The following is a 25259-nucleotide window of genomic DNA, read 5'->3' on the forward strand; positions in this document are numbered from 1 at the left end:
ACAAGCCAAAGAAGTGATGTTCCCACTTCAAAGGGGAAGCAAGAAAGTTCATCATTCTCTGAGTTTTGTCTTAAGCCCCAGACACCTAGTAAAACCTGAGAAGAGCCTGTTCCAGAACTTTAGCTTCAGACAAACCTCAGCGGATGCTGGCCTCAGGTCCCCCTACCTTTGGTAATTTCTGGAATCACATTATTTTTGTTCACCTGACACTTGCCTGTGATTGACCCTACCCTGGATTCCTGGAGGAACACGTACTCTAGACCCTTTTCTTTTTCTTCTTTTAAAGATTTCATCTATTCATTTGACAGAGAAAGAGATCACAAGTAGGCAGAGAGGCAGGCAGAGAGAGGGGGAAGCAGGCTCCCTGCTGAGCAGAGAGCCCGATGCTGGCTCGATTCCAGGATCCTGGGATCCTGACCTGAGCGGAAGGCAGAGGCTTTAACCCACACTGAGCCACCCACACACCCCAACCCCCTAGACCCTTCTCTAATAACAACCTCTAGCCCCAAGCAACGGCAAGACTCCATCTCCATTCCTTTCTGAGTCTCCCAGACACTCTGTCTGCTCTTCTCTACCTGTCACTTCACAATTCAATAAACTCTGTTTTCACTTTCTCTGGCTTGTGTTTAATTTCTACCCTGCAAGAAGCCAAGGACCTTTGGCTGGACTGGTGGGGACCCTCCCCTTGGTACTCAGACTCAGCCCGCCTGCCTCAGACCCGGTTTGGAACCTGATCGGAATGAATCAACTGTAAAAAAAAAAAAAAAAAACAAAACAAAACAAAATATTATGAGACAATTGGGACTTTAAATATTAAAAAAAACTAAGCATTTAGACATTGACCAAGTATCTACCCAGTGATAGTAAGAAATTACTATTTTATCATCTTGTTAGAAAAAAAAAAAAAAGAGTCCTTATCTTCTAGAGTATTTGTGGGCAAAACAATATGATCTCTGGAATTTGCCTTAGAATAACACAGTCCATTTGGGGTGGGGTCCAAATTAGTAGCTTGAAATTCCCAGTTGCTGTAACTGGAAGATATGGGCGCTGAGGGTTCATGATCTTATTCTGTCTACTTCTGTTTCTGTTTGGTAATTTCAATAATAAAAGAAGAGATTAGGCCCATCACCTCTCTTTCCTCAAGGGTTAGATTCCTCATCTGGACTTGTCAAACTTTCTAATGTGCCAAAGGGCAGTCCCTTGGTTTCCCTGTCCCTCTTGAAGGCAGGGGCTGCCCCAGGTCCCTCCATCTCCTGGGCACAGGGCTCCTGGAATAAATGCATGTGTGACCTAGTCTTGGCTTGTGGAGAGCGTCTAGAGCGCCAGCTAGCAGTGAGTCCTTCGGTTTCATCCAGGCCGATAGGTTCTGTGGGGGTGGGTGGGGCTATGTAAAAACTCAAGGGAGGTAGATGATACTTGCCACTCAGTCACAGGGGCTGGGCGAGGTTCCTGGAGAATCCAGCTGCTGGCTGGACAGACGTGCTTTGCGGAACAGGCAGGACAAGTGCTGCTTTCCACCTCAGAGTTCAAAGGCCTGGTTGATGCCCCTCCTTGGGCCAGCCCAGCTCACGCCCTGCTACGCAAAGGAAGAAAAGCCAGAGGAGGCAGTGCCTCGGATCACTGGGCACACAGGGCAACGGGCCGGAACTTCTGCTCAAGCCCATGGCCAAGAGCATCCAGATAGGAAACCTGCAGTGTTGGCCCCACCCAGCTCCTGGAGAAGCCCGGGGCTCCCAGGAAGTGAGCTCCAAAGATGAGGCTGCTCAAACTGCTCCTTTTCCTGGCCCCCTGGGGAGTCGCCAGAGCTGAACCAGGTAGGCCTCCAAAATGCTTTGGTTTTGTACTGTGAACCTGGGGTCGGTGGCTCTTGGAAGTGGTTCACAGGGAGCTGAAATGCCGCTAAAAACAGCAAGGTGGGAAGCTGAGGCAGGGAGGCCCCGGGGAGAGAGAGAGTGGGTGAGTGGTGGGGGTGCTCTTTGAGCCTGAAGATCTTAAGTAGAGGCCACAGCTGGCCAGGGGAGGGACACTGACTTTGCGAAGACGTGCGGGTACATAAGAACCAGCTATCTGGTAGAGGTGGAAGGTGGCAGGCAGATTCATGACTTCATTCAACAAACATGGGTTATGGGCCGTCTGCATACCACACCCAATTTCTAGGAACCCAGAATGTGTCAGAAAAGAAAGGAAACAAAGCTCCAGTCCTAGGAAAGCATTCCTTCAACTAGAGAGAAGCAGGTCAAAAGACACTGGAACAAATAAATGCATGATATTCCAGGAGTAATAAGTGTTATGGAGACTAATAAAACAGAAGAAAGGGGTGGGAGTGGGGGGGTTGGGGGGGCTTAAGATGAGTGAATGGCATTTGTGTAGCGACCTGGGAGCATCCCTCCCTCTGGGGACATCCAGGGGACTTTCCAGTAAGAGAACATAGAAAGCACACAGGCCTTACACCTGACACTCAGGGGATGCATGTGAAGACGAGCCCGGGGCCAGAGTGGCCAGAGCAAAGTAGGCAAGGTGAATGGGAGAGATGAAGTTGAGGTTCATGGGGGTGGGGGGTGGGGTGCTGGTGTGAGCTCACATATAAACATATAGACGGTGTAAAGCCTCGGAGTTGAGTGTGACATCATTAGAGAGTTTTTAGGCAGAGCCGTGGGGTGATCTGACTCGAATAAGCTTGAAAAGGCCCCCTGGGCTATGCACTGAGAAGAGACCACAGTGAGGTAAAAGTCAGGGTGACCAACATGTCTCAGTGCACCCAAGATTTACCTAATCTTAGCACTTGAAGTTCTGTGACCTGGGTACTCCCTCAGCCCTGGGCACACTGTGGTGGTTGGTCACGACCTGAGCCACTGTGGTAAAGGAGAAGCAGCCATGGGGAGGCTGTTGTCATCCTCCAGTGAGAGGAAACGGAGGATCGTCAGGGTAGGAGCACGGCGGGTTGGAGACGGTCTGATTCTGGACAAGACTTGCTGGCAGATGTGGGGCAACAGGAGGACTCCAGGGTGACTCCTGGGTCTTTGCCTCCAGCTGAGAGGACAGAGTTGTCATTGGCTGAGGTGTCGGAGGAGGGGATGGCGATTTGATTACGGATGTGTCCAGTTGGAGATGCCTGTTAGAGTTCCATGAGGTAGAAAAGGAGTCAGTGGCCAGGCTGGACCCCTTAATGGTTCTTCTTAATGATCCTAGGTTGTCCTAGGTTGTCCTTTCCTGGAGTCCTGGGAAGGGACCTAACAGAGAACCCAACACCCTTTCTGTAGCTCTAGGAATGAGGTTGAAAGAGGGAAGGACAGACTCCGGGCTCTGCTCATTGCTTGTTCTGTGGGGCTCAGTTTTTCCAGGCTGGACCCCAAAAGTTGCTGGTCTCTAGCTGCTTCCGTAGTCAGTGCACGCCCTCGGACACTACCCCGGAGAGGCTGGGAGCTCCGGCCAAGTGCTCTGCTGGGCATCTCAGAAGCCGGGGAGGAGGAGCACCAGTGTCTGGGGGTAGGAGACAGAGCAAAATGCCAAAGAGGGACTGGGCTCCAAATGCTGTGATCCAAATTTGGAAATACCACTGGGATGAGCCCTGTGAGGGTGACCTGCCTGGGAGAAGGCTGAGTGGCTGTCCTCCTTCTACCCAGGAGGCAGACCCTAGTCCCCACTGAAGGACTCCAGGGCCCTGTGGGTCTGGCAGAAGGGTGGGAATGGTTGAAAGGACCTCCCACTCTCTTACTCTTTCACTTTCAATTATGCTTTCTTGGAAATCCAAATGCTACAGGGCGCCCCCAGCTCAGAGGCCTGGTGGTTAAAAAGGATCCCTCCCCCACAAATGCACGGGATGTTCATTGAGCATCATTTATGGTCATGAAAAATGCTGACAACAGTAAGGGAAGAGCTCAGTGGATTGTGGAAAGGTTCAAGGCGATACAGCAAAACTAAGACCAATGCTGACAATTATTAAGTACTTCTTTTGTGCCAGGCACTGCCGAAGTTTTTTGCATTATACCCTCACAACAGCCTTGTCAAGTGGGGATTATTGAGGTCTCTGAGAAGTGAAACACCTTACCCAAAGTTATACATGTAGTAAGTGTCCGAGTCGGGACATGAACCCAGGTTGTACAACTTCACCCTGTTTATAAAATAATACTGTCAAAACAAAGGAACGCTGAAACAGACAAAGGAAAGAGCCAAGAAGGGTGAACATTTATTTTTTGAGACTTAGGATGGGCCAGGCCCACTCGAAAAATGAAAGAAGAAAAACCTCATTTGGTTTTTGTAGTCCCCGTAAAACAGGTGCTATTCCCATGATACCTATTTTGCAGATGAGGCAAGTGAGAGCTAGAGGAAGCAGAACAGTTGCCCAGGGCCCCACAGCTAGGAAGTGGCAGGACCAAGTCTGTTCTCAGCTGCCTTACCCAGTATGCCCTTCGAAGGGTCTTCTTGGGATGGTGTTTTTTTTTTTTTTTTTTACGATTTTATTTATTTATTTGACAGAGAGAGAGATCCCAAGTAGGCAGAGAGGCAGGAAGAGAGGGATGGGGAAGCAGGCCCCCTGCTGAGCAGAGAGCCTGCTGCGGGGCTACATCCCAGAACCCTGAGATCATGACCTGAGCCTAAGGCAGAGGCTTAACCCACTGAGCCACCCAGGCGTCCCTGGGATGGTGGATTTTTATAGGTACTATTTTTTTCTCTTTATTCCAAACTTTCTGGAATGTATACATCTATACCTTAAAAGGAAATTAAATTTTATTTATTTTCTTCTTTTAAATTTAAATTCAATTAATCAACATACGGTGTAGTATTAGTTTCAGAGGTAGAGGTCAGGGATTCATCGGGTGCATGTAACACGCCCTACTCCTGACATCCCGTGCCCTCCACGCCCATCCCCACCTCCCTGGCCCCCGCACCCCCATTCCTCTCCTCTCCAGCCACTGTCAGTTGGTTCCCTATGGTTAAGAGTCTCTTATGGTTTGTCTTTCTCTCTGATTTCATCTTGATAAAAACAAAATTAAAATTTAGAAGAATTCTACAGCACCCGTAGGTTGAGACCCTCGGCAGAGAGCAGTCATGCCTGTGGCCTTTGGACTTCCACTTCCTCAGCCAAGACCTTGGGTGCAGGTACATAAGAGCCAGTGGGCTCCCTCTCCTCCCACATACGGCCCTTGCCGCCCCGGGTGATCCTCCAAACTAGAGAGAAAGAGCCAAACCCTGTCCCAGGGGTTAGCATGGGGGGTTAGCACAGTAGGCTAACATTTCCCTTAACAATGAACCTGGGGGGCTGTCGTGGGGAGAGAGCCATCTGCGGGCTTAACACAGGGGGTCAGTAAATGTCGGCTTGAACCAGGGAGGCCTGTGTTTTGGAAGGCCTCAGTTTACAGGGGAGGTGATTGCTCAAGGTCAAATGCAAAGGACTAAAAGAGCAACCAGATCATCTTGTGGTGTGGGTTACACACAATTATAGAAAAAAGTCATGGAGTCGGAGAGCCTTAGAACTGGCAGGGCCTTCAGATAACTTTGCACAGTCCCGTCCTCTTACCCTCGAGGAAACAGACAGAGGCTTTGGAAGAGAAGAAGAACCGAGGCCCGCGCGGCAGACTAGCCCAGGGAATAAGCATTACTCGGGCTGGCTTGTCTGCCACACGGCCCGGGGACTGCTGCAAGTGAAATCGCTCCTTTCATCCACACATCCGCCCCTTTGCCACTGGCACGTGATCCCCATTGTACAGATGAGGAAACTGAGACTCAGCTGGGGCAATCTCTCATTCAGGTTGCCATTGCCAGTGTGGAAGAGCCTAGATTCAAAACCAGATTTCCCTTATTCTACACTCCACACTTGCCCTTTCCAGAATAACCCCACTGCCTTAAGCCAAAAAATCTGGGTCCTACCTTTTTAGTATCTCTGTGACCTTGACTCTCTTGTGTCACTATAAAATAGGATAGGGGGGCGCCTAGGTGGCTCAGTGGTTTGGGCTGCTGCCTTCGGCTCGGGTCATGATCTCAGGGTCCTGGGATTGAGCCCTGCATCGGGCTCTCTGCTCCGCAGGAAGCCTGCTTCTCTCTCTCTCTCTCTCTCTGCTTGCCTCTCTGCCTACTTGTGATCTCTGTCTGTCAAATAAATAAATAAAATCTTTAAAAAAAAATAAAAAAATTAAAAAAATAAAATAGGATAGGGATAAGGTAGAAGAGAGTTTAAATGCGATAGCTAAGTGAGATCACATACATATATTGTAATGTGCTGTAAAAGTTTAAAGGACCATTAAAAAAAAAAAATCCAAGGTCAGGGAGCCCTGGGTGGCTCAGTAGGTTAAGCGTCTGCCTTCGGCTGGGGTCATGATCCCAGGGTCCTGGAATAGAGGCCCCGTGTCGGGCTCAGGGGGGGCCTGCTTCTCCTGCTCCTCCTTGCTCCTGTGAAAGTGGGTTAAAGGATCTCACATTATACGATTGAGACAGGATCTGTCTTCACGTTGTTCTCTGTCACTCTCATTTTTCTCTCCCAAATAAACAAACAAATAAATAAAATAGTTTTTAAAAAGTTTAAAAATAAATAAACATTGAAGGTCACACTGCTAGCTAGCGACAAAGTAAAGTGCATCATGATCTTTTCTGTTCTGACGCGATTTGAATCATAAGTTTGCCACTAGCTGGTTCACTTTCTTCATCTGTAAAATGGTACAATACTAGAATGTATGTCACTGATTCTGTCAGTAGAGTGCTTGGCACAGCTTCTGGCATTCAGTAGGTGCTAAATTAATAGCAGGTGTCCTCCTGCCTTCCTCTTCTTGTCTCCAATCATAAAAGTAGACTCAGCTGAAGACCTTCTTGGGCTCTAGGAATTTTTTTTCCCCCTAGGAATTATTTTTGCAAGTGTCCCATCCCCATCAAGAATCACAGTTAGGGGGCGCCTGGGTGGCTCAGTGGGTTAAAGCCTCTGCCTTCGGCTCAGGTCATGATCTCAAGGTCCTGGGATCGAGCCCCACATCAGGGTCTCTGCTCAGTGGGGAGTCTGCTTCCCTCTTCTCTCTGCCTCTCTGCCTACTTGTGATTTCTCTCTGTCAAATAAATAAACAAATTCTTAAAAAGAAAAAAAAAAAAAAAAGAATCACAGTTAAAGGATCTCACATTAGGGGATGCTTGAGTGGCTCAGTGGGTTAAAGGATCTCACATTATACGATTTTAATAAATTTTAAATACATCATTGCTTTTCAAATGAATTATAGATTTTGATGGCTGAGCTTGCACACTTTTTCCAGCTCTCAAATATTTCCATGGGCCTTACATAGCTACAAGGCCCTGGGTCCTATATTTGTTGTCCCTTAGTGGATAAGGGGGCCTGGTGACCTGTGTGATGGAGAAGGAAGACTAGGAAACTGTTTTGCCTACCCGGGGATGAAGAACAACTGAGCTCTCAGAATTTAAACTGGAGGATGAACTGTGCCCACCAGCCCTCCGCTCAGGGAGGGCCGTCCAGGAGGAGACAGGATCTGTCTTCACGTTGTTCTCAAGTCCTAGCCCTCTGCACTTTATCTGCAGAGGACAGCAGCTGAGGGGATGCAGGGGTGGCTGTGGAAAGTGGTAGCCCCTCCCCCCACATCCTGTCTCCTTCCCATGGTGAAGGGGGGACTTGCAGGACGCCCCCCAGGGATCAGATTCAGCATACCTGCTGCTTTGCAATGCTGAGTGCCTTGGTATTTTCTCCTGTTATCTCAATTAACCCTCACATCAACCAGAAGAGATAGGGGGCACTGTTGTCCCCCTTTTACAGCTGAGTAAACTGAGGCACAGAATTGCTCATGGTCCCACAGCTAGTGGGCAGCGGAGCTGGAATTCCAAGCCAGGTTTGTGCTCTCAACTACTCACTGGAATTAATACCGAATTTATTCATATTCTCTCTCTTTTTTTAAAAAAAGATTTTTTTCTTTTTGGTCAGAGAGCACCAGCAGGGGAGCAGCAGGCAGAGGGAGAAGCAGACTCCCCGCTGAGCAGGGGCTCGATCCCAAGACCCTGGGATCATGACCTGAGCTGAAGGCAGATGCTTAACTGACTGAGCCACCCAGGTGCCCCAATTTATTCATATTCTCAATAATTAATGAATAATAATGACAGCTAAGATTGGTATACCTACTCTTAAAACTGAAGGAACACACGAATACTTTCTTACTGTAAAAGATTCAAGCAGCATGAATCTATAAAGGCTCTTTTTTTTTTTTTTTAAGATTTTATTTATTTATTTAACAGACAGAGGTTACAAGTAGTCAGAGAGGCAGACAGGGAGAGAGGAAGGAGGAAGCAGGCTCCCCACTGAGCAAAGAGTCCAATGTGGGGCTCGATCCCAGGACCCTGGAACCATGACCTGAGCCAAAGACAGAGGCTTTAACCCACTGAGCCATCTGGGCGCCCCTATAAAGGCTCTTAATTTTAATGAGACCCCCAGGTGAGGCTTACGCACAGGAAAGTCTGAGGACGTCTGGTCTCAAGAGTAAAGTGTTGCACTGCCGGATGCGCCACACCTTCTCAGTCTCTCCTGCCCCAGGGGTAGCTGCCGGGGCCGTGGTGTACTGGGATTCTTCTCTACCAGCCCGTTCTCTCCACCATCTTATTTGCTGCTCTCAGACAAGCGGGCCAGATGTCAAACACCCCGAGGCTCAGCAAGGCTAATGGGCTTGCCAGAATCCTCAGCCAACACAAGGGAGAGCCTGGATTAGAAACCAGACAACCCACCTCCCTCAAGGGTCCTTAAACTCATCCCCTTCTCCATGATGTTTTAGAGCTTAATTCTCACAGTCTGTGACTAATTCTGCAGAAGCCTGTGGCTCCCACTGTTTTATGCACAACATATGTGTTTTATAAAAGCCATCTTCTGGAGGCTCTGAGTCAACTTTGTGCCTCAGCTCTGGAGCCAGAGAGGGCTGGGTTTGAACCTCAGTTTCCTCATCTGTGAAATGGGCATAAGAATTCCATCTCACAGAATGGTTGTAAAGATGAAATGAGATGAGCGGGTAAAGGCACCTCAAGCGCGCACACGTATCACTGGGAATCCCGGCGAGGCTGGAAGGAGTTTCAGTTCTACACTCTGACTAGACCAGAGCTTGTGGGAAGAGAAGCTGACAGCCGACATGTGAGCCTGTCAGCAGACAAGGAGTTTCTGGAGTGAAGCAATATTCCCTGGCTTCTCGGAGGGCTGACATCAAAGGGGCAGAACTACTTCCTGCTTACGGTTAGTTGAAGAAGAGCCTGCTCCAGGCGGGGGACTGGTCTTTGCTTGGTCTTCAGAGGAAGCTAGGGGACCGCATTCCAGAGAGAAGGGCAAAGGACCTCTCACTCTATCTGACCTGGCCAGCCCGGTCTCAGGCTTGGAAGCAGGTGTGACTCCCTTCTAGTCTCCATGCACAGGCTCAGGAGAGCTACCAACTCTGCCCATTTACTGGTTGAAATGAGGCAGTTAGTTTCTTCGGCTTGGGATTTTTTCTGTAGGAGTAATTTCACATAGAGTGATCACAATTTGTGTGACAAGTTTGAATTGCCCCAATTATAAACAAAGACTCTCAGTTTGGGTTAAAAAAAAAAAATGCAGGCATAGACTGTCTACAAAAAAATAAATAAATAAATAAAAAGGCGCCCTTTGGGGACACCTGGTTGGCTCAGTGGGTAGAACATCTAACTCTGGATCACAGGGTAGTGAGTTCAAACCCTGTATTGGGCGTGGAGCCTACTTAGAAAAAAAAAAAAGGCACTGGTTTTACACCCTTAGCAATCACATCTTCCTGGGAGAAAATCAAGAGCCATGGGACCTCCACCATTTTGCTGTCTGATCTCAGGCATATTGATCTTAGTTAACATGACCTTAGCCTTAGTGTCCTTATCTGCAAAATGGGGATAATGATCAATACAGCTGACCCCTGAAGGACACAAGTTTGAACTGTACAGGTCCACTTATATACAGATTTTTTTATAAACATAGTACTGCAATATATTTTCTCTTCCTTATGATTTTTCTTTTTTCTCTTTTTAAAGATTTTATTTATTTATTTGAGAGAGAGAGAGATCAGTAGTAGGGGGAAGAGTAGAGGGAGAAGTGGACTCCCTGCTCAGCAGGGAACCCGACCCAGGACTTGATCCTAGGACCCTGAGAACATGACCTGTTCAAACGCTTAACCGTTTGAGCCACCCAGGCGCCCCCTTATGGCTTTTCTTAATAACGATTTTTTCTCTAGCTTACTTTACTGTGCAAATACAGCATATAACACATACAACATACAACGTACGTGTTTATTGACTATTGATGTTATCAGTAAAGGCTTCTGGTCAACAGTAGGCTATTAGTAGTTAAGTTTTGGGGTAGTCATAAATTAATGCACAGATTTATGACTGTGTGGGCATCAGTGCCCCTAACCTGCATTGTCTGAGGGTCAACTGCCCCTCCAGGGCTGCAGTGACCGTGTAATGACCTTGGGAGGGATCCTGACTTACTTAATCAGTCATTTGCACCTTAGTGTAAACAAGGTTTAGGTGAGGAGAAGTTTTGGAGAGAGGATCAGGGGCTGGACTTGACCTTTGGATCTCTCCTAGAGCCCCAAGGGGGGTCCTGTGGCTTGTGTGGTGCCGTGGCTATCCATCCCTGAAAGCAGCCCTGGGAAGACCTGGGTTCCCTGGCGGAAGCCAGGTTTCCTGGGTTGGGGGCGGGGCTGGGGTGTATGACTGTTGCCCCTGAGTGACACAGGAAATGCAGGAGGAAGTGACAGCAGTGATGGAGGATGAGGAAATCCCAGGCCTCACCCTGGTCGTAGCCAAAAACACAGGATTTAAGGCAGAGGCCAAATGTGGTCAGTAAGAATGGATGAAACTACTTATCCACAGCCCCCTGCTGGGTACCGATGACAAATCCACCATGTGACCTGTTTCTTTGTTGGGATCACACCAAGAATTTTTTTTTTTTAATTTTTAAAAGATTTTATTTATTTATTTAACAGACAGAGATCACAAGGCTGAAGAGAAGCAGGCTCCCCGCCGAGCAGAGAGCCCGATGTGGGGCTCGATCCCAGGACCCTGGGATCATGACCTGAGCCGAAGGCAGAGGCTTTAACCCACTGAGTTACCCAGGCGCCCCAGAAATTTTTTTTTTAAGATTTTCTTTTTAAATAATCTCTGTACCCAACATGGGGCTTGAACTCACAACCCTGAGATCAAGAGTTGCATGCTTCTCAGACTGAGCCAGTCAGGTGCTCCTCATGTCAAGAGATTTTTGACATTCTGGCCAGCCTAGGTTGGAAGCTGTGGCTCTAGTTCTGGGCTCAGAGAGGTGAAGTGACACACCCAAGGTCACACAGCTTGTAGGTGGTTCCAGAGCCTTCACCATGACTTTCCCCAAACTTAGCTTTCAGTATATGTGCTGCCGAAGCGAGCACCCAAACTTAGCTTTCAAACAAGCACGCTGCTTAGAATTGCCAAAGGATTCTTTGAGGGTCATAGAAGCCCAATCCCCTTGCTGCTGCTGGGTCCCCTGAGGTGGGGAAATGGAGAGGGTCAAAGCTCACAGGTCCTCTCAGGGCTTCCTGGGGCCAAGTCAGACCTGTGGCTCTTTCTCTGTGAACCCTGGCTTCTGAGGAAAGTGTCTCACATTTGGAGCCTGTTCTCCCCAAGCCAGGACCCCGGCTGGGCTTCCTCCCCATCCAGGCTCAGGGAGGTACCAGCATCAAAGACTGTCTCCTTTCCCCTGCAGGGAAATTCTGGCACATCTCTGACCTGCACCTTGACCCTGACTACAAGGTATCCGAAGACCCCCTCCAGGTGTGCCCATCAGCTGGCTCCCAGCCAGTGCCCAATGCAGGCCCCTGGGGCGACTACCTCTGCGACTCTCCCTGGGCCCTCATCAACTCCTCCATCTACACCATGAAGGAGATCGAGCCGGAGCCAGACTTCATCCTCTGGACCGGGTGAGAGCAGTCACAAAAGCCACCCTTCACCAGACCCCTGCTGAGTGCCACCTGTGGGCCTGGCTCCCTCCCCAGGCCAGCTCCCTTAGTCCTCACACCGGCCCAAATTCAGAGAGGAAGGACCTGAAGCTTGAGGGAACTGTGGGTCTGGCCGATCCCCAGTCTATGCTCTTGACTCTGTCTCCTAACCTTAGTAGAACACAGCTCTCTCTGAGGCTGGGGACACAGTCAAGGCACATGTGGGTATGTGGAGAACTCCCGGATTTTATTTTATTTTTTAAGATTTATGTATTTATTAGAGAGAGAGGGAGAGGGAGAGACCCCGGCAGACTCCCTGCTGAGTGCAGAGCTCAGCAAGCGACTCCATCCCATGGCCCTGAGCCAAAGTCAAGAGTAGAGGTTTAACAGACAGTGCCACTCAGGTGCCCCGAGAACTCCCAGATTCTAAGTCAGGGCGATGAACATTGGGGCCACTCCCAAAGAGGTTTAGGGATCCACGTGCAAGGAGGGAAGAAGGTAGGGGTGCTGAGAGTGGTCCTGGCTTTGGGACCCAGTGTCCTGGCTGCTCTGGCCTGGGGGGTTCTCACTGGTCACAGCACTGCTCCGCTGAAGGACAGCTTGTAGGGTGGGTGATTTCTCCTCAGCCGGATTCCATTTCTGCTTCTCATCCAAGGACATGCCATGAGTCCTCCAACTTCCCTCAGAACTGGCTGTCCTTGTCCCTTCACTCCCTGCCTCCTTTCTCTCTCCCTCGGTGGAGCAGCCTGTCTTGCGCTCAGCCCTGGGTCGACACTGGGGAACCAAGATGATACTAACCCAGACTGGCCTTCAAGGAGTTCCCAGGCTTGTGGGTGACAAGCCCGAGGACCATTGTATCCCAGCCAGGAGGGAGGCTCACTGGCAGATGTGGGAGCTTTGCAGGGCACCTGACTCCACCTCACAGGAAGTGGTAAGCAGGGGGCTGGTGAGGAAGGCTGGCCAGTGCTCTGACTTCCTGCTCCCTCTTCCAGCCTCCTTGGACCCTTGTACAGGGTGGGATTAAGCTCATGATGCCCCCAGCTGCCCCTCAGTGTGGTGTGGTAGTGACTGGGAATGACCCTGAGATGGACCCTGTGGTTGGCAGCAGGAGGCTGCAAGGCTGGACACTTCAGAAATGTGATAGTGTCGGCGCTCCTGGGTGGCTCAGTTGGTTAAGCGTCTGCCTTTGGTTCAGGTCATGATCCTGGGGTCCTGGGATCAAGTTCCACTTTGGGCTCCCTGGTGGGTGGGGAGCCTGCTTCTCCCTCTGCCTGCCACTCCCCCTGCTTGTGCCTCTCTCTCTCTCTGACAAATAAATAAATAAAATTTTGAAAGAAGGAAGGGAGGAAGGAAGGAAGGAAGGGACAGTGTCTCAGGAGAGGTCTGGGCAGCGCAGGAATCAGTCTAAGAAGAAAGTGAGCTTTAGGCTTTGACCCTGAACTCTTGCTCCCAAGACGGATTGTGCTCCAGGAGCCTCTGGATTCTCCGAGGAGGGGCCCAGGAGGAATATTCTGAAAGATGTGATGTGATCCCTCTGGGAAAGGTGACTGCCTTGGGAAATTCACGATCCTTTAACAGAAACATGATGTTTCTGGGAAATCTCTGGGGCCTTGCTGATATATATGATGTTGAATGAGATGACCTCTGGGACCTTTTATCATTCAGTCTCTAAAAAGTTTGACTTCTTGGGGCAAGTTGTCATCCCTTAGGGTAACCTGTAGGAACTGGAAGTGTTTTCTGTTTTTTTTTTTTTTTTTTTAAGATTTTATTTATTTATTTGACAGATAGAGATCACAAGTAGGCAGAGAGGCAGGCAGAGAGAGAGAGAAGAGGAAGCAGGCTCCCTGCAGAGCAGACAGCCTGATGTGGGACTCGATCCCAGCCGAAGGCAGCGGCTTAACCCACTGAGCCACCCAGGTGCCCCTGGAAGTGCTTTCTAAAAGAAAGAATTAGATCCTCCAAACTAGAAATATAAAGGGCAGAGGAGTTTTGTCCTGATGTCCTTGGACCCCCTGGCCTGTCCCTGGGGTGGGCAGGGGGCTAGGCTCCTCCTGGGGCCCTAAGGAGGGTCAGAGACACAGCAGGGAGTAATGGGTATAAGTGTAGACTCTGGAGCCCCGCCGACTGGGTTCAAACCCTGGCTCCACCCCTTTGAGAATCCGCCACCTCTCTGTGCCTTGTTTCTCTGTCAAACAGGACTAACAAAACCCACATTGGAGGGTTATCATGGAGAACAAATTAGGGGATGTGAGTACAACACACAGAAAGTCCTGGCATAAAGCAAGCCAGGTTTGCTGCTAGTAACGGTATCACTGCTACTAAGCTGATTAACTTCCTGGGGGAAGATGGAGGCAGCAGTCACCTCACCCCATCAGGTCCAGCTGGGTCCTCAAGCTTTATATTGTTGGGGCTCTTACCTTTTCCCTTTCTCCTCCCCTGCTCTCTGACCTTGCTGTATATTTCTTTTTTTAAGTAGGCTTCATGCCTAATGTGGAGCCCAATGTGGGACTTGAACTCATGACCCTGAGATCACGACCTGAGCTGAAATCAAGAGTCAGATGCTTAACCGACTGAGCCATCCACGTGCCCCATTTCTAAGTTGGATCCAGGAATTTAGGTCAGCAGAACAGTGTCCTAGGGCAGGTCCTGGATCTGCCTATAGGATGAACTCTAAACTCTGATGCCAGCTCACAGCTCCCTAGAACGCTTGGAGAATGGAGCAGGACTCAGAGACAGCTTTTCCACCCCGAGCTCCCTGGGGACTTGCAGGTGGGACTCGAACCCCCAAGCTTCCCTCTTAACATAATAATATTAATTGCAACTTGGCAGCTACTCTTCTGCTTTTTATTTTCCTTTGTTTTTACCTATTTTAAAAAGAAAAGAGAAGAGTTTCATTGGAGCCCAAGTGAGGACAGCCACCTGGGAAATATGCTTTTTATAAGGAAGAGTGGTCCCGCTTGTCTATATTTTATGTATATCATTATTCCAGATTTATTACAGTCCCAGAAATACTCTAGATGTAGGTACCATTATTACCCCTATTTTACAGATGAGATAAGGGAGGCTCAAGGGGTTAAGCAGCCTGCCCAGGGACCCATAGCAGGTCACTGGCAGAGACTAGGTTTGAACTCTGTCCTGCTAGACTCCCAGCTCCAGCCTGGCCCTCCCCTCATAGAGGACCCGCTCCAAGGCCTGTTTTCTCATGGCTGAGCTGTTCCTCCTTTTTCTCGGCCCCCCTCCTGAGCTGCCTGCACTAAATGAGCTCCGTGGTGTTTTGCAGTGATGACACACCTCATGTGCCCAATGAGAGGCTGGGAGAAGCTGCTGTGCTGGGAATCGTGGAGCGCTTGACCAGGCTCATCAGAGAGGTCTTTCCAGGTAAGGCCCTGCCATCTGTCCCCCGAAGCATTGCCTAAACCCCTGGCAGTGTCTGTTGGGACAACAACAGCCCCAATGCTGGCCGCTGGCGAGGTCTCTTGGCGATCGATTGAGGAACGTGAGCCACCCCTGCCCTGTGTTTCCACGCAGAATCCTATGAACGGAAATGCCTGCCTGACTTTCCGTTCTGTCTTCTGTCCGAGCCTGCTTTACAGCGACTTACAGCCCCTTCTCAGCACCTGTAGCTATAGAAAGGCATCATTCCCGGAGGTCTCCCAGGGACTCACATGTAGCCCTACATCCTGCTGCAGCCCCAGAGCTGCCATCCACCACCCTCCAACCATCCTGGCTGCCGGGGCCTCTGGGAGATGCTGATTTCCAGCCCAGGTGTTGTTCTTGGTGCTTGCAAGGACTTCAGAGCCTAGGAGAGCAAGCAGAGCCCATGAATGGTTAGGCAGCAGACCAATGGGACCTGACAGGTGAGTGGGACCTGATGCCCCATCTAACAGGCCCGGAAGATGTCTTTAAGCAACCTGTGCTGAACCCAAGGTGCCAGGGACCGAATCAGGCTCTCAGGCTGCCTGCTGGGGACATGTCAGAGCAGCCCACTAACCCCCACCCCCACCCCCTTGGGGTTCTGGAACAGCTGCATCCTCTAAGGTCTTAGACGCAGATCCCCAGGCCCCAGATAGGATTGATGATAATAAAAATAAGTATTAGCAGCAGCAGTAACTGCATGGATCTATGTACTGCGGACTATGTGTCAGGCACTGCTCTAAGAATACGATATGCTATAGCTCATTGACGCTTGTGGGGCTCCTGTAGAGATGTGCTACGGCTACTTCCATTTTACTGCTGAGAAGTGTGAGCCCTGGAGTCAAGTAAACAGGTCAAGGTCATGTGGCAAGGGCGGGGACACAAATCCTTGTTTGAGCACCTATCTGACCCACTACTCCAGGAGGGGCCAGCAGCTGCAGTCACCAGCTCACACCGGTCCTGGAGGCAACCTCCTTTCCCACCTCCTTCCCTCAACCAGTTGTCTGGATGTGTCCGGAAGGCACCGATGGCTCAAAGCTAGTCAGTTCCTGGGGAGGGAGTCAAACTGAAATCCAACTCCGAGCACCCTTTTCTCTGCTCCAGAGGGGCTTCTGGAATACAAGTGAAATAATGGACAAGAAAATGCTTTACAGGGGCACCTGGGTGGCTCAGCCGGTTAAGCATCTGCCTTTGGTTTAGGTCATGACCCTGAAGTCCTGGGATTGAGCTCCTCCTCAGTCTCCTTTCCCATTGGGAAGCCTGCTTCTCCCTCTGCTTAACGCTCCTCCTACTTGTGCTCTCTGTCAAATAAATAAGTAAAATATATTAAAAAAGAGAAAATGCTTTACAACTATGAGTTCACGTACAAAAGTAAATTAGAGTCTCTCGCTTATAAACACACTTGCACATTTATTGAATTTCCTAATATCCAACATGACATCGACTGTGAGATGCATCATTATTTTATGTACTGTTAAGAAAAAAAATGTTGGGACACCTGGTTGGCTCAGTGGGTTAAGCCTCTGCCTTCAGCTCTGGTCATAATCTCAGGGTCATGGGGCTCTCTGCTCAGCGGGGAGCCTGCTCCCCCCTCTCTCTCTGCCTGCTGCCCTGCCTACTTGTGATCTCTCTCTATCAAATAAATAAAGTCTTTTTTAAAAAAATGTTGTTAGAGTATGACGGCGCTCGGCCTCCATGAGAAGTCACAGCCCACCTGTAGAGATTTTAAACTAAGAACATACTAGAAGAATTAAAAGGAGACAATATCTTATTTGAGAATTACAGCAGCACAGGTAAAGCAGAACACTTTCCGCTTTGTAGATAAATAAGCGGAAGCACAGAGCAGTCAGGCAACTCACTGGCAAGGAGGAAGGGACGGAAGCTCGAGATTTCTGGGTGCACGTCACGTGTCACGTGTTCTTCCTGCCACGTGCCAGCTGCGTTCCCCCGGCAGTCACTGTGAACGCCGGCCCATCTTCTCCAGGACGGCTGGGCGGTGCCCTGGAGACTCCGTTTCGCGTTTGCGCAGAGCGAGGACAATCATGGTACCTGCACAGAAGGATGTTGTGAGGATTCAGTAGAGTAATCCACTCGCTCATCTAGTGAACAAATATTTTCCGAGTATCCACTAAGAGCAAGATGCCATTCTAGGAGGAGGGAACTTGGCCGTAGACTAGAGGCCAGGTCGTGCCCTCATTGGAGCTTGTGCTCATAAGGGGTTTCTCACAGTGCCCGGCACAAAGAAAACGGGAGAGTCCCTCCCTTCTCATCTGTCCTTGGAATTCCAGGGTTTTTTCTAAATGGATCCTTTTATTTATTTTTTTTCAGATTTATTTATTTTACAGGGGAGGAGCAGTGGGAGAGGGACAAAATCTCAAGCAGACTCCCCTGAGCGTGGTCCCCAAGATCGTGACTTGAGCGGAATCAAGAGTCAGAATCTCTCTCTCTTTCTCTCTCTCTCTTGTTTAAATTTTATTTATTTATTTGACACAGAGAGAGAGAGAGAGAGAGAGCACAGCAGGGGGAGCAGTAGGCAGAGGGAGAGGCAGGCTCCCCTCTGAGCAGGGAGCCTGATGCAGGACTTGATCCCAGGACCCAAGGATCATGACCTAAGACAAAGGCAGACAACGACTGAGCCACCCAGGCAACCCCCTAACAGGATTCTTTTTTTTTAAAGATTTTATTTTATTTATTTGACAGAGAGCGAAATCACAAGTAGGCAGAGAGGCAGGCAGAGAGAGAGAGAGAGAGGGGCAAGCAGGCTCCCTGCTGAGCAGAGAGCCCAATTCGGGGCTCAATCCCAGTACCCTGAGATCATGACCTGAGCAGAAGGCAGAGGCTTAACCCACTGAGCCACCCAGGTGCCCCTCTAGAAGGATTCTTAGGCTGCCAGCAGTTATGTTGAATAGGTGAGGGTTTTTTTCCAGGGAGTTACAGAGCTGGTTTCTGGGTTGGCAAGCAATTCCTGATGGGAACCTTACAACCATCTCCTTCTGTGGGGCTTTCAGCCCTCCCAGATCTAAGTTGGTGAAAACATCTAACTCCACGTGGGAGTTAGAGGCTCCTGCCTCCCTCATTGGTTCAAGGTCACTCATGCCCTGGGGACTGCCAAGTTCCTGTAAGGGCAAAACCCTGCCCTGAGCTCAGAGGAGTTGTTGTTTCTGGCCAAACACTTACTGAACAATTACTACTGGCACAGTACAGACACAGAGGTAAACTAAAAGCACGAGGAGGAAATGCATCTGAAGCACCCCCCCTCCCCCCCACCGCAGTGTCATTCACAAGCCGCTCCCTCCTCTCTGACCCCCACTTCCACCCCATACACTTCCACAGCCAGTGGCTCTTCCCTTTTCTGTGACAGTCCTCCCACCTCTGATTACTGAATACCTGTCAACCCTACTGCACTTCGAGGCCCCTGGGATTGGGACTGGGTGCCTGGTTCTGGGATCTGTGCATTGGCCCAGACAAGGTGTTCAGTAAACACCTGCTGAATCACGGAATTTGTCAAACTCCTAAGGCTTCCAGAGGGAACCAGACCCCTTCCCTAACAGTAAGTGGACCTGGAACGGAATAGAACAAGAAGCTCTACATTACCACAGGGCTTTTAAGGGATGGGAAGATTATTTCGATCTTCTAGCTTCTGTCTTCTTGTCTTCTCATGCTTTCTTCTGACTGGGAAACCCTTTGCTGGGAATAGAGTTAGGAACTGGAATCAGGGAACTCACTGCTCTTCCTTCCCAGGTCTGAGCCATGTTCAGCCAGATTCTACTGAATGCTGTTTTCTGCTTATCTCTATATTTACCTCATCTGTGCTACGGCTCTTCCCATGGGCTCCCACGGTCAGTGGTGGACTGAAATGTACCAGCTCTGCAGAGCGCTTTCCTATAAACATGTTTACATGTCTCTTTTTCCTCCCAGATACCAAAGTCTACGCTGCTCTGGGAAATCATGACTTTCACCCCAAAAATCAGTTCCCAGCAGGGAGCAACAACATCTACAATCAGGTCGCAGAGCTGTGGAGACCCTGGCTCAGTAACGAATCCATCGCTCTCTTCAAAGAAGGTACTTTTTGCAACTATAAGCACTTCCTTGTCTGCCCAGGTCTCATCGAATTTTGTCCTCACCAAGACCCCAGAAAACGGGTACCAATTTTATCCCCATTACACGGATAAGGAGATAGAGGCTTGAAGATGTCGAGTCCCTTGGTGAAGATCAGCCAACCTAGAGGTGGCCGGCTTGGGAGCAGACTTTGGGGCTGACTCCATGTGCTCAGTGGCTCTAGGGAGGATCATAACGGACAATTTCCTGAGCATTTACTGGGTGCCAGGCACCACTCTCGGCACATTCCAAGACTCCTCATGGAAACAAGGAAGGGGAAGCAACCTCTGCTTCAGGCAGCATTTCCCACCCTTTGTGCTACTGGCATCTTGGGTTCGATAATTCATCGTGGGGGCCGTCAAGGATGCGGGATACGAGGGACACCATCGCCGTAACCCAAAATGTCTCCAGACGCTGCCAAATGTTCTCCCGGGGAACAAAATCAGCGGCTGAGAGCCACTGATCCAGAGACACACCAGTCCAAGGGGACCCTGGCTGCTCTCTTGCCTGTCCTCAGTCCCAGCGGGTCAAACCCAAACAGAAACTGGTTGATGTAGTCCATGGAGATCAGTTTCTTTCTTTCTATTTTTTTTTTTTAAGATTTTATTTATTTCTTTAACAGAGACGTAGCGAGAGAGGGAACGCAGGATGGGGAATGGGAGAGGGAGAACAAGTTTCCCACGGAGGAAGGAGCCCAATGCGGGGCTCGATCCCAGGACCCTGAGATCATGACCCAAGCCTGAGGTAGATGCTTAATGACTGAGCCACCCTGGCACCCCCGGAGATCAGTTTATAGAACAGAGAGTTGAGCGAACAGGGTTGACAGTGGATCTGGAGGGACAAACACATTTTATTGTTCTTCATATTATAGAAAGGGAGAAACCGAAGCACAGAGAGGTGAAGTAAAAATGTTCCCAAGCTGCACAGCTAGGTGCGGGAGCCAGGACTGGAGCCAGGGCAGCGGGCCCCCAGAGCCTCTGGTCTTCTCACCGTGGTCCTCCTACGGGCAAGACGGGAAGGGAGGACGCCGGGGCAGGAGACGCTGGGAGCGAAGTTGGGGGGGGGCATGGAGACGTGTCTCATCAGAGGCAGGGGACCCTTCAGATTCTCCCTGGCTGTGATGCTGTAGGTGCCTTCTATTCTGAGAAGTTGCCAGGCCCGAGTGGGGCCGGGCGAATTGTGGTCCTCAACACCAACCTGTACTACAGCAACAACGAGCAGACGGCTGGCATGGCAGACCCCGCGCAGCAGTTCCAGTGGCTGGAAGACGTGCTGACCCGTGCATCCCGAGCTAAGGAGATGGTAAGGGCTCCCATGTCCACCTGCTACCCTCTCTGGGGTCACCTCCTGAGCCAGTGTCCCACCTCTGCACAAGCTCAGCCACTCCCTTGAGGGGCCTCTATCCCTGAAGATCCTTCATCAGCCTGGCACCAGGAAGGGGCTTCTTTTTCCAGCCTCACGACAGCCTGGGAAAAAGAGAGGGGTCCTTGGGGGGGGGGGTGCTTAGCACGTGCGAAGGCACGGAGGTGGGAAACACCCGGTAAAATCGTGGTTGGCTCTGCCTTCGGCTCAGGTCATGATCTCAGGGTCATGGGATCGAGCCCCACATTGGGCTCTCTGCTCAGCGGGGAGCCTTCTTCCTGCACCTCCTCTGTCTGCCTCTCTGCCTGCTTGTGACCTCTGTCAAATAAATAAATAAAATCTTTAAAAAAAAAATCATGGCTGGGTCTTCAGAGCACTGGCATCAGCCAGGGGGCGGGCTTGAGGGGGGATCTTGGAGCCTGTCTGCTTGCCTCTGGCAAGAGGGGCCGGTGTTGAGAGGTGGACGTGAAGGGTTGGGGAGGGCATCCCTGAGCCCCTCCTGGGCACCCCCTCCGTGCAGGTGTACATAATTGGCCACGTGCCCCCGGGCTTCTTTGAGAAGACACGGAACAAAGCGTGGTTCCGGGAGGGCTTTAATGAGGAGTACCTGAAGGTGATCCGGAAGCACCATCAAGTCATCGCAGGGCAGTTCTTCGGCCATCACCACACCGACAGCTTCCGGATGTTCTACGATGACGCAGGTACTTACTGTAGAGGACAGCGGCCAACCCATACCCGCCTCCTCCTCTTGCTGGCCTCTCTCTGAGTCCCGCGGTCTCTCTCCTGAAAGGTGACCCCATCAGTGTCCTGTTCCTTACCCCTGGAGTCACCCCGTGGAAAACCACCTTACCTGGAGTGGTCAATGGGGCCAACAATCCCGGCATCCGGGTATTTGAATATGACCGAGCCACACTGAGCCTGCAGGTCAGGAGCCCAGGGTCTGCTGGGGCTGGAGGGGGAGAATGGGGAGGGACCTGAATGTATCACCGCCTTGCCTGATCCTTCCAGCTTAATCCTCCCTCTTCTAGAGCTCTGGTTCCCTCGAGCCACTCCGGATCCTGCAACAAACTCAGAAAATTCTTTGTTCCCAATTCTCCGTTCAGCCTAGATCATAGCCTACCCGGCCTCCCTACCTCTAGCTCTGTGCCCTGCTGTAGTTCATCTACTACACATTACAGAAGGCTCTAAGACCTTCCATGGCTCCCCAGTGCCCACAAGATAAGCTGGATCTCTTTGGCCTGGTGTTCAGGGCCTCCCGCAGCATGACTTTATGCCCACTGACCGCCTATGCCTACACCGACAAGACCTCAGCCAAAGCAGACCTCTGACTCACCGAGCCACCCCTCATCTCCTGGGCTGGGCTTGTTACTATTGACATGGCAAAGAAACAGTATTCCCTAATTTAATTAACAAAAGGTACTAAGTAAGCATCTACCATGAGCGGGGCCCTGTGCTGAGCTCAGGAGATACGTAAGTGAAGGGTGACAAAGTCACTGCTGTCCTGGAGCTGGCATTCTCCCAGGAGACACACACAGTAGTATCCTATCCCATAGTAGACATTGTGAAAAGGAACGTTTAGTGTGACGTGGAGAGAAGCACTAAGGACAAAGAGTGAGGGGGCAGGTGTCACCGTTATTAAGTGTGTGTGCACACGCACATGCGTGCTGTGAGGCAGGTGGGACAGAAGTTCACCCATAGGGTGACATGTGAGTTCTGAGTAGATGGAGGAAGGGAGCCATGTAGGCATATGGGGAAGGCAGAGGACAGAGCAAGTCAGAGGCCCTGGGTAGGACTGTGCTTTTGGTGAGTGTCAGGGAGGAGCGTGGAGGTCGTGGCTGCAGAGGGAGGCACAGGCGGAGGGTGGGAGAGATGAGGTCAGATCCTGTCAGCTGTGATTAGGACTCTGGATGTGGAGGGTTTGGGACGGATGAAATATCCTGACTTACACAATTTTACAAAATCCCCCCACCGCCGGCTAGCCGGCTCTGCAGAGAACAGGCTGTAGGGGGCAAGGGCAAAAACGGGGGTGGGGGTTACGGGAAGGGTGAGGTAGGAGGTGACCACAATTACCGCCGAGAGGTGACGCTGGCACAGGCCGGGGGGGGGGGCAGTGGGACAGCGAGAAGCCCCAGATCCTGGATGTCTGCTGAAGGCAGAGGAGACAGGATTTTTGGGGACTGGATGAGGGCGAGAGAGAAAGAAAGGAGCCAGGGCTTTGGCCTCAGCGCCTGGAGGGGTGAAGCTGCCCTTTACTGAACTGGGATCACCGTGGGAGGAGCACGTTTCAGAGGAAGAGCAGAAGTCTGGTGTGGGACCTGTTCACTTGGGGAGGTCTAAATGGTGTCCCAGTGAAAATGCCCAGCAACGAGGCAGCCAGGTATTCAAGTTGGAGGCCCAGGAAGAGGTGGATATAGAGACTTTTAATTGGGTGCTTGAGAGAGGACATTTAAAGCCAGGGACTAGACCAGATAACCGAGGTCCTTGACTCCAGAGTAAGTGTACATGGAGGAGACGTCTGAGGTCTTTGAAGAGTGTGGCCTGTTGTCCATATGGGCACCCAGCGGGCCTTAGCAGAGGAGTCACCAGCTGGTCCCCCCCCCCCCCAACACGCCTTCTCAGGGAGGGAGTCACACAGACCTGGGTTTGAATCCTGGCTCCACCACTCATGAGATTTTTGACCTCTTCCCACCTCTGCTCATCTGTAAAATGGGAGTACCAGTCCCTCACAGGGTTTGGAGAGGACCAAATGGAATAACATAATGTGCCTCTGGGGAGGCTGCCCTCCATACATGGCAGTTCCTCTTACCCCACTTCTAGTGACAAATTTAAGTGGAAAGCATCAGACAGATAAGCCTTTCAAGATTCTAGTTCCGAAGATGCATCTGATTCTAGGAGTCCTGGGTGTATCCCAAACCCTCGGCAACCACAATTCCACAACCTCTTTCAGCCAGGCACTCCATGCCATTTCTTTAAGTTGCTTTTTATCCATTAATTCTGTAAATATTTACTGAGCCCTGTAGGACCCTGGACAAATGAATTAACCTCTTTAGGACTCAGTGTCCTCATCTGTGAAATCAGGGTAATACGGGCAGTTACTCCATTAGCATACCAGGCATACCCCATTAAGTAGGAAATGCTCGCCAACAGCAGTCACTGTTAGAGCTATAAAGAATCAGGGGCGGGGAGGAATGCAAGGTGTAGGATTGGAGGTTGGGTGGAAACTGCCAGCTGCTCAGGGCCGGCCCTCCTCACGCCCTCTCTCCAGGACGTTGTGACCTACTTTGTGAACCTGAGCCAGGCGAACGCGCAGGGGACTCCACTCTGGGAGCTCGAGTACCGGCTGACCAAGGCCTACGCGGTGCCTGACGCAGGCGCCCGCTCCATGCACGCGGCGCTGGGCCGCATCGCCGGCGATCCCGGGGCGCTGCAGCGCTACTACGTCTACAACTCGGTCGGCTACGACCGCGAGGCCTGCGACCAGGCCTGCCGTGCCGAGCACGTGTGCGCGCTGCGCGAAGTAGCCTTCGACGCATATGCCGCCTGCCTGCGCGCCCCCGGCGCCGCGCCCGCGCCCGGGCTCGCGCTCCTGCTGGCGGCGCTGCTGGGCCTGCGCGCGCTGCTCGCGCCCTGACGTCGGGCGCCCGCCGGCCGCTTCCCGGCAGAGACTTGCAGCCACCCCGGCCCGGCGTCTGCAGCGGGAACCCGCGTGGAGCAGCAGCCTGGGCAGTAAATGAAGCGCCGAAGACCTTCCCCGTCCCCAGCACATTATTTTCCCCCAAGTTTCCTCCAAAACACAGTGCTCCTCGAGCATCTCATTCTGTGCGTTTTCCCTTTTCATATGTTTCATGTTTACTGCGACTCCTGTAGAGTGACTGAATAGTTACTGAACAGAGTAAGATGAGCCACAGGGAAGATACGCCTGAGGGATCCCGTGTCCTTGTCCGTCCCCCCATTCCCCCGCCTTCGCCCGCACGCGAGGCACACTCGGTTTGCGAAGTCCCGCAATCCGGTTCTGCAACAACGCGGACGCGAGGGATCGCGGTCCAGCCCCGGGCGCTACGCCCTGAGCCACTGCCGTCGTCTCGGGCCTTCTCTTGCCTCAATTGCAATTAGACGGCGGCCGCGCTAAGAAAGGGTGGTGTGGCCGCGCCCGGCCGTTGCGGGCCTAGCGGTCCTCGGGGCTCAGCGGGGCTGCACGCGAGTGCCCTGCGCAGGTTGCTGGGCCGCAGCCGGGGGCGGCCTTCCGGGACGCAGGCTGACAGGGGCGTGTGGGGACTGCGGGCGCCGTCTGCCGCGGGGTACGCGGGCCTTGCTCCTCCCCGGACGGGGCGGGACGGGGAAGTCCCGCCCAGGAGGCCCCGGCCCCGGGCGGCCCCTAGGCCTGCGCCCGCCTCCTTCCTGCCGAGGCGACCCCGGGCGGGGAAGGCGGGTCCGAACCTAGAGGAGAAGGTACGC

The 25259-nt window shown here is 51.4% G+C and overlaps 2 protein-coding genes across 4 annotated transcripts in view; one reads left to right on the plus strand and one right to left on the minus strand.

Annotated features, from left to right (window-relative positions):
- WASF2 (WASP family member 2) overlaps positions 1-25259 on the minus strand; it is a 937387-nt gene that overhangs the window by 328255 nt on the left and 583873 nt on the right. The window lies entirely within an intron of this gene.
- SMPDL3B (sphingomyelin phosphodiesterase acid like 3B) lies at positions 1423-24451 on the plus strand. The gene is made up of 8 exons (XM_082684870.1): positions 1423-1814; positions 11699-11912; positions 15211-15308; positions 19263-19406; positions 20572-20744; positions 21325-21505; positions 21595-21728; positions 24070-24451. The coding sequence occupies exons 1-8, from the start codon at positions 1754-1756 to the stop codon at positions 24433-24435; spliced, it is 1371 nt and encodes a 456-aa protein (XP_082540996.1). The 5' UTR covers positions 1423-1753; the 3' UTR covers positions 24436-24451.

This window comes from Mustela nivalis, assembly GCF_964662115.1.
Source record: "Mustela nivalis genome assembly, chromosome: 10".
Lineage (NCBI taxonomy): Eukaryota > Metazoa > Chordata > Mammalia > Carnivora > Mustelidae > Mustela > Mustela nivalis.